This window comes from Lates calcarifer, linkage group LG15 (genome assembly GCF_001640805.2).
Source record: "Lates calcarifer isolate ASB-BC8 linkage group LG15, TLL_Latcal_v3, whole genome shotgun sequence".
In the NCBI taxonomy this organism is placed as follows: domain Eukaryota; kingdom Metazoa; phylum Chordata; class Actinopteri; family Centropomidae; genus Lates; species Lates calcarifer.
In genome coordinates this window covers 1,134,210-1,144,038 of record NC_066847.1, presented here as the reverse complement: position 1 = coordinate 1,144,038, position 9,829 = coordinate 1,134,210, and the positions used below count along the sequence as shown (strand labels likewise).

The following is a 9,829-nucleotide window of genomic DNA, read 5'->3' as shown; positions in this document are numbered from 1 at the left end:
CCATGCTACAGGTTAGCTCACCAACCACAGCAGTTGTTACGTCACCAGGTTTCCAACACGACCTGTTTCACAGGGAGGCATGAATGAAATTTGCTGCAGTGCTTCCTGTTTTGATCAGGTACTTGTAAAGCTGTTGATTTATAGCTGTAGTTTCCAACCTTTTTGGTTTTTAAATGCTGCAGTGTCAAGTGTGGCGTCTGGTCACAGGTTAAGGCCTAAATGTGGACATGAGTTGAGATCATGTGATTGGAGATTAGATATTTGCCTTAAGGAACAGTTGAACAGGTGTACCTAATAAAGTGGCAGTCACAGAGCAACATGATGATTCATGTGGAGCTGTATTTGTGATAAAACTAAGTCTCTGTTCAGTCTCTTTTAGCTCTGTTTTTGTTTGTTTTTTAGCGCTGTAAAGCCGACGGGGAGCTGCAGTTCAGCTGATGATTCTCTGTAAGTTCATCACACTGTCATTTCATACAGTATTGTAAACATACTGATTGTAGAACTTGGGTGAATAAGAGGACGGAGGCCTCAGTAATCCTCCTTTAAGAATGCGTTCCTTTCGTGCACAGTAGATCATCGTCTGCATATTGAAATGTTGACATCCTTGCAAGAGGAGGAGAAGCTGCTTTATCAAAAACATAAAAAATAAAAGCACGGAGAGTGCAGAAAGTGATGTGAGCAGCTGCGAAATTAGAACAGAGAACAAAATTTTACGTTGCATGTGCCCTCGCAGATACAGAAAGTATAACAACAAAAAAAATCAGGAGACAAACAGGTTTTCAAAATGATAAAGTGATTTATTTACAACAAAAACTAATGAAAGACAAAGAGATGGTGATGGGAACCACTTCTTTATAGTACAACAGAATAAGGTGAAGAACAGGAAACTGAAACAGTCACTGAAGAAATAAAGAGAAGAAAAAAGGTGTTAAGACTGATGACTGTGCTGCTTGCAACACTCTGAGGTTTCTCATGTTTGAGTAAAACCAGGTTTGACCAAGTTGTGAAGCAACTTTGCATCGAGCTCCTTTTCAAGTCCGTAGCAGCCAGTGATTATTTATGTTAACCCTCAGTGCTGTCTAGCTTGGTGCACTTAGACTTTAACTATAGAGGACAGTTACATTTACTCAGCACCTGAACCAGACGAACAAACCACAGCTCAGCTGGTCTCTAACAGAGCAGAAAGATCCTCCAGAAAACACAAACATTATTGTTATAAACTGCTGGAAAATACTGAAAAAAACAATAATAACTGTTGTCTTATCATTTCTCCAACATGCTTTCATACTTCTGCCAGTATGATCAAGAAGCTGGTATGGAATTGTAGTTCATATGGTGTTAAAAAAGGTCTTTAAAAAGATTTAAATATAACTTTGTGGACCCTGCAGAAACCCTGATTCTGTAGTTCTAGCTTTCCTATGAGCTGGATGACTCAGAATCAACACAGAGATTTTTCAGGAGGCTTTAGGAGGAAAGTACCTCAAAATTAAACATAGTCCCAGTTTGTGCATCTCATTTATTAGCATCAGATTTGAGTCGAAGGTTGTTTACAGCTGTACTGAACGTCCTCAGACAGATTCCTCTGAACATCTGGGTTCAAAACAATTAATCTGCTGCCGTTTTTTAATAATAATCTGAGGCATTCTGGAAATATGCTGTTGTTAAACCACCTTTGGGTTTTGAAGATGCTTACCACAGACTTCGGCTGTAGACCATCAGTCCAGTGTTTAGATGGTAGATTTTAGTTAAAACTCTAGACTCTGTTTAGTTGCTGTGTTGGACTCTTGTTTCTCTCAGCAGCCACAGTTAGTTTTAATTAGGCTGCACCTGGAAAGTCTGTGGCCCCATTTCCACATTTAACTGTGCAGTACAGTCTCATCCGGCGTAAACGCTTCATCTACTGTGTCACCAGAAAAATCACTGTCTAAAAAGAAAGGCTCCAAGTTTTTAGGAAACCTGATTCAATTTTATTTTCCTGTCATGAGGTAAGACAGGTGAGACTGAGGCAGGTAGAGAGATGGCACATAACAGTTATTCTGGTTTCAGAAACAGAAGTGGGTTTTTAGGGAAACCACAGCTGATAGCAGAAGAGAGGCTCAGGTTTTTGCAGCTGTTGTCATTATTAATAACAGCAGCATTTGATGAAGTTGAGAAAGACTTCCTCTCAGGCCTCTCACTTCCACTTTACTGCAAAACCGACCGAACAGTTTTATCAAGAACTATTGTAGAGTTTGTGCTTTGTTTGAATAAAATAAAAAAACTACCTGCTGCTCTGTTCAGGGAGCAGTTCATCCTGAGGGGAACATGAATATCTGCACTAAACTGATCAGCAGAGATGATATTTAGTTTCTTAAAACCACAGATGTAATTTACGGCGTTAGAGGTCAGAGTATCATCAAGTCTAAGATTCATCCTGTGGGGACCATGAACAAATATTACATAGAAGAGGCAATTAAAATATCAATGGCTAGGCATAACTAATCACTGATTGATGATTGATCGCCAAGAATTTTGTCGTATCAGTGAGGTTGTGTCGTGGTCTTGAAGCAGTGGATCGACCTATGAAAGACAGTTTGGTTTGGTGTTTGGTCACATGACAGGACCTGATGCCACATATTAGCATTTAGCAAGACTCTGAGATGTGTTAGCAAACATGCTAACACGTGTGTTAGGTCATAACGTTTGTGTTTAACTGTTGTTTAAATGTTGGCTGTTATATGGCTGTTTAAAACGTATGTCCAGTCGTTTGATATGTCCAGAACTCTTGAATATCATTGGACATATTGGTTGTTTTAGTGTGACACAGGGTATCATCATTAGGATTCATGCTCTGGGGATCACGAATGTCTGACCCAGATTTTCTGACAGTCCATTTAATGGTTGTTTAGAACTTCCTGTCTGGTCAAACCAACAGTCTGTGCTGTTTTAAAACACTGATGCAGTTTTATTTTTATATTTTACATCGTGTCAGTGGTTAAACTTAATTTGTGACTTAAGTTTTATTTTACACAAAGTGAACTTCAGGGCTGCAACACACCAGACCTGACAGACGTATTGCCTCATGTCCTCTGATAAAAGCAGCATTTGAACACACCACAGAGACCACAGCGAACAGCCGGACGACTGCTGACAGACACGTCCACTCTGAAGGACAAAGCCAATCAGTCAGTGTAATATTACCTAAAATAATTTCATCGTCCATGAGTGTGAATTTGTGGAAGTTGAGCAAAACTCCAAATCACAGAGACTCTGATGTTACGTCACGTTAGTTTCCTGTGACGACAGCTTCACGTTCTGATGAGTGATTTTCAAACAATCACGTGACTTTAAGGGATAAGATAAAGTTAAGCTTTATTTCAGTGTATGACATTTTTATAGTAAGAGCAACATTGATTCATCAGTTAATTGATGAGTTGATTGAAGTCAAGAGATAAATAAATAAATAAATGCTCATTATTGGTTCGTAAATGTGAGAATTAGCTGCTTTTCTTGTAAATCAAACAAAACAAGACATTTGATAAAATTATTAAGGATATTGTCAATGTTTTCTTATGTTTTACAGACTAAACAACTAATCAGGAAAATAAATCGTCAGTTTGTTGATTAATCGATTACTCGATGGAGAGAAAATTAGATGAAAAAATGTGTCAAATGTTGACTCCATCCAGCCTCTAAAATGTGAGGATTTTTTGGGTGTTGTCCTGCTGGTCCAACAAAACCAGAGACCTGAGGATGTTATTTTAGTTTGAATGGATGTTTTCATTTGTTCTCTGATGATTTTTAAGTGTTTTCTGTTGCGTTTTTGGAGACAGAGGACAGAGGACAGTAGAGCGATGACAGGAAGTGAGAGAAAAGAGAAAGAGGGCGGTGGCTTAGGTCAAAGGTCTTAACCACAAGGCCACAACAATGCCCTGTACATGAGATGATTTCTGAGGAAAGAAAGGAGTTGCTATTAATGTGATTTTGCTCGGTTCTGACTCAAAGTAAACTGCTGTACTGTAGTGCACTCTGTCAGTGAGGAAACCTGGTACATTTCTCTGGGCTTTCCAGTATATATTTAGATGTGTGTGTGTGTACATGTGCAAGGTTTCCATTGTTGCACACTGGACACTGAAAAGGGAAGTGAACTGTGATGAAATCAGCTGTTTCAGCTAAAATTGCCATTGTGGTTTGTGAGCAGACAACTCCCTCTGAATGTTAGCGACTGCAGATATTTAGGACGATAACTTTATAACGCTCAGATGCATTTAGAGAACAAGGTGGACGTCAGTCTGACGGTGAAATGTAGTTTAAACTGTGCTGGTTCTTCACTGCAGAAAACAGAACAACAAATACTACTGTCTTCATTTCTTCTTTTATATGTGCAACTTGCTTCAACAGAGTTTCTGTTACCTCAGCTGCTTCGTCAGGCAACCGAGGCTCTGACCTTTCACACTCTTATTTTCAATCGTTTAACTTTTAGTGATGGAGGAACTTAATGTGACAGCGTCAGCTAAACTAAAATTAGAGTAACACTAATATTCAATACAAGACTGTTCTGCATGAATAGGCTCACTCAGTAAGATTTTAGTTTTTACAGCCACAGGGCAATTTACAAATTAAACTGTGTGTGTTTAATTAAATCAGTTTGTTTAGCTCCTCTGGTACGGTGGCTGTGTCAGTACCAGACTCCGTTGACTCCTGTGTTCTGCTCCGTAAAATTCCTGTTTTTTTCAGTGGACTCTGGTGTTGATATAAATTGATGTTTCTCGTCCTTTAGTTCCTGATCCAGAACTCTGAGCTTAATGAGCTCCACATATTGATCTGATGGATTAAAAAGTTAAAGTGGGACACCTGTATTTAACAACCTGTGATCATGAATTACATTAAACTGAAACTAAATTAAACTGCAGTTCTGTGGGACTACACCTTGTGAAGCTGGATTATCGGTGTGTGTGTTGGTAAAGAGATAACGGTGTGTTTTAGCACCTCGGGGAGCTGTGGTGTTGCTGCATGTGCAGGAAGTCATCAATGAACAGGAAACAGGCAGCCAGTCCTTGTCCTGTTTGCTAGCTGACCTTTGACCCACTGGTCGTTTTACTTCTTCCTTTCCATCCTTTTTAACATCTCTCTCTCACTTTCACCGTCTGATGACAGCCCTGAAGTGGGCCGCTGCTGCCGCCGCCCCCCCCCCGGGCCAACCCCACCCTGCAGGATGAAATATCTCTGCTTTACAGAAAGGGAAGGAAACGAGATGTTTTATCCATCAGAAATATCTGCTGACCGACCTGAAGATTCAGATTCAGCAGCTACTTTCTGCTCGTCACATCGTTTAACTGCTGAGTAAGACTTTTTGAAATGCAACACTCCATCTCCTTAAAGGTGCTATAAGTAAGTTTTGCTATTGGTACATAGCTAACGTTAGCATTAACAGCTGTTTACTCTGCAGTGTAGAAGAAACAAGTCTTGCACAGCTGTCTCCAGCGGTGGGAAGCTTCTGCTGAAGTTAGCATGCTAACCAGCTAGCCCCCAGCCCATCTTGTTACTTTCCGATTGCAACGTGTCTGCCTTCGTCCTTCATCTTCATCCCTGTGTTTGACATCAGACTAAAACACCTGTAGAGTTATTTCACTGCTCTTATCAGTCCACCAAGAATCACCTCTCCAGTATCTATCAGCTTGTTAAGTCTGACGTCACGACCGATGAAAGTCCTGTTTCCTGGTCCAGCATCTCCGAGTCTCTCATGTTTTCCAGATGCTGCAGTGCTGAGTCCGTGTTGTCTGAACAGATCTGAGTCCAAAAACTATTCAGAGTCATTCTACTGCTTCACTGTGACGAGGAAGAGAACAGGAAACGGCTGCAGCTGATAAGTTACAACTGTTAAATAAATAAGGGAAAACAAAGTTGACACCAACAGGTCCTACCGTTAGCTAGCTAACTTAGCTAACGTTAGCACCTGCTAGTAAAAGCAGACATCCTTGATATAAGGGTTTTACAGGGTGTTTCTTGCTGTTGATATGTTTCAATTTTTAATTGAATGAACAAAAACAGGTTGATTCCAGCAGGTGCTAACATTAGCGAGGTTAGCTCGCTAATGTTAAATCCCTGCTATCAGCTCTGGGTTTTACAGGGTGTTTCTTTCTATGAGCCACATCTTCATGTTTCAGTTGTCAGTTCTTTTCTGTGCTGCCAAAAATAGAGAAAATATCTAAAGTCATCTGTTTACACCTTAGCTAAGGCTAATAAAGCTAAGGCCAGCTAAGGCTAATGAATTTATTAGCCTTATATCAGGGGTGCCTGCTTTTACCAATGCATGACAACTAGTGCTAATGTTAGCTAGGTTAGCAGGCTAACATTAGCACCCTCCGGCATCAAATTGAAATCTATCAGCTGCAGCCGTTTCCTCTTCCTCGTCACAGTGAAACAGTAGAATGACTCTGAATAGTTTTTGGACTCAGAGAAGTTGGAGAAAAGTATTCGATGAAGAATCTGACACAAATCTGCAGTTTGAGCTCAGTAATGAAAAGAAAAGCGAACAGAGATCTGTGAAATTTGTGCAGGATTCAGCTTTTTAAGTTTTAAATTCAGCAACGTGAGCGGATGTTTCTGTTCTCATGATTCATTCACGGTCACTTCTACAGTCTGAGAGAGAGAGAGAGGATAGAGGGTGAGAGAGGCCAACAGACACTTACAGTTACATAAGAGGGCTTTCAGCATCTCACAGCATCACTGCATTTCCTATTTTTATAACACACTGCACACACACACTGCACACACACCAGCCTGCCCTCTGCCTCCCAGTTTAATCACATATTGATTTTGTAACTAAACACCACCATGACCGTGTTTCTGGTTCTCTGTTAATTTTAAACAATTATTCTGAATTTTTAGGAGAAAATATGTAAAAAAATAAACATTAGGATAAATAATATTCTAATGGAAGATGCAGGTAAATGAATACAAGGAATAAAATAAAGAAGCCAGGTCGGATATTGAAGTCTCTCTCCCTCTGTTTCTGTCTCTTCCCTGATTGGATGATGAGATTGAGGGCTGTGACTCACTGGCTTGACCTCGAGGACACTGAGTCATGGTGTGTGTTTGTGTTTGTGTGTTACTGAGCCGCCGGTGGGAATCCACCATTGTGTGTGTGTGTGTGTCTCTTCAGTGCAGTTCCTTAATTAACTTTTTTTGTATGAAAAAGTTTGTGACAAATCCTGACAACATACAAGACAGATGAATGTAAATAACTGAAATAATAGTGGTAAATGTTACATTACATAGAAAAATTATGATACAGTCGACAGTTAAGCAAAAAATAGAGCAACAAATTGTGTTTTGTTGACTTAATATTTCCATAAAATCTGTGCAGAGTGTTTGTAAAATGATTATCTACAGATGCATCAACTTAATTAGTCAAAGAAACATGTTTTAATATAGATAATATGTTTTTAAAGCTGTATCAGTTTGTCACAGGATGATGCAGAAACATCACTAGATATCAGCACCAGACTCCATTGAGAAAAACAGTGATTTTACTGAGCGGAACACAGGAGCTGCTGGAACACTACTGCCTCCATGTTTATGTTACTGTGTGGTACTTTTACTTCAGTAAAGTATCTGATTACTTCTTCCACCACTGAAAGTCACACAGTAACACAGACACACTAACAGATGGAGGCAGTGGTATTCCAGCAGCTCCTGTGGTCTGCTCTGTAAAATTCCTGTTTTTCTCAATGGAGTCTGGTACTGATATATAGCGATCATACTCTTAAATAAAAAGGTCATGAAAACAGTGTAGTAGATGAGTATAAAGACACTCTGTATATTGTGCAACAGGGAGATTCCCACTGAACAACAGTGAAACTCCCGTCTTACACCATTAAAGAGAACAAAGAAGCTCCTGTCCTGTCTTAGCTGATAGTAACACAACAGATTTACAGCCTCACATTTATCAGACCTTCATGCTGGAACAAACACACTGACACAGACCACAAACTGCCTGAACACACAGGAATATAATAAGTAGTAAAGACATTAAACCAATGCAGAAATATTAGAAAAGTAATAAGATAAAAGAATCACATTCCTCCATATTCAAATGTCATGATTACATAATGTTACATAATACACTGCACACTTGCTGTACATTATACAGCTGGATCATGTTCATATGTAAAGACTGTTATATAAGGATGTTTTTCTTGTGTAAAATACTGTGACGTAGGTGAAGTAAACACTCAGACACAGACTTGAAGGAATCAATAATGCAACGCTCTTTTAATGTAAAGGACGGATGGATGGTATGGAAGTAACCTTTGAATTCAGTCGACTAATTGATGAGAGGAAATGAATCTGCAGCTGTTTTGATTATTGGATAATAGTTTTAGTTTATTTTTTAATGTGAAATATTTGAGATTTGTTTCAGACTTCATATGACAATTAGCTAAATATCTCTGGGAGAGCTGGCCATTTGAAGAAATTTCTTTGATTGATCATCGGGGAAAATTAACGATCAATTGTCGATAAATCATAATTTTTATTTTTTTATTTTTAGACATAACAGATGATGGATTTAATTGTTAGAAGCTGTTTGAATGAGTCCACTCTGTGATCTGTGAATCACATGTTGTACCTGTCTCTTTGACTCGTTAAAGTTCCTCCGACTTGTGACCATTAATGATTGAATCCCCTCTGTCTTCTCTCTGCAGTGGAGGGCAGACAGGCGGCATGACAGAGGAGAAATGTCCCCAGCTGGTGGACTACTTTGTAGTGGCAGGTCTCGACCCTGCAGGGCCCTGGAGGCCCCTGGATGAGGATGGCAAGGCCTCCATCACCTCCTCGTCCTCGACGTCCTCCTCCTCCTCGTCCTCCTCGTCCTCTTCGGGCCGGGCGGTGGAGCCCGTGACGGACCTGGCGGTGATCGCCAAGGGGCTCGGGGAGGAGGTGCCGGAGGGCTTCACCTGCATCGAGAGGACGCTGGGCGGACACTCGGCCGAGTTGAGCGCCGGACTCATCAACAACCCGCACCTGTTCCTGTGCTACCGCCGGGGACGGGACAAACCGCCCATTCTGGACCTGGGGTGAGACACTGAGACACAGACTGTAAAGAAATCTGGTTTAGACATTCATGGTCCTGAGAGGATGAATCCTTCAAATGTCTGCTTGAGATAACAGTTTCAGAAGCTTTTTAAACTCATTTTCTCACCAGAGTCTTTGACAAAATACCGACATTACTTTTATGTTTTAACACGCTGTAAGATTTAAGTCAAGTTATAAAGATGGAACCCAATCAGGAAGTGAACGTTTGGCGTCTGCGTCCTCGTTTCCAAAAGTCTCAAGACTAAAACACAACCGCTGAATTTTCAAACTAAAACGAGGACAGCAGCGTTTCCAAAAGTCGCCATTTTAGGGGCTGGAAAACGTCAGAGTACAGTGGACACTAATAATTGTAATTATAAGTGCAGGTGTTGAGCAGGATCGTAGAAGCAGCAGGAGGCTTATCATCACAGACTCTACAGCTCAGGACGGAGAACGAGACAAGAAAGCACAAAACTACAGGAAGGGGAAGATATCAGAGAGAGAAAGAGAGCTCAGTGCATCATGGGAAATCTCTTGGCAGTTTAGGCCTATAGCAGCATTCAGGCCTGAACTGAGCTTTATCGAAGAGGAAAGTTTGATGTTGACTCTTAATGCAGTGTACATAGTCCATTTCTACTTTACAGAGAATAAAATGATTGCTCTCAGAACTTTCCTGATCAGTTCCACTCAGAGTCTGAATTTAAGATTCGTGACTAATGAGGCTGAACACTTAGAAAACAAACATCAACTTCAGCTGCTTTTGGTCGTGGTG

The 9,829-nt window shown here is 40.4% G+C and overlaps 1 protein-coding gene across 1 annotated transcript in view; it reads left to right on the top strand.

Annotated features, from left to right (window-relative positions):
- The first annotated feature begins 403 nt into the window (after positions 1-403).
- Positions 404-9,829, top strand: part of LOC108884695 (DENN domain-containing protein 4B) — a 29,900-nt gene continuing 20,474 nt past the window's right edge. The window contains 2 exon segments of the mRNA XM_018678737.2: positions 404-447; positions 8,688-9,059. Coding sequence (XP_018534253.1) covers positions 8,707-9,059 — 353 coding nt within the window. The 5' untranslated portion in view covers positions 404-447; positions 8,688-8,706.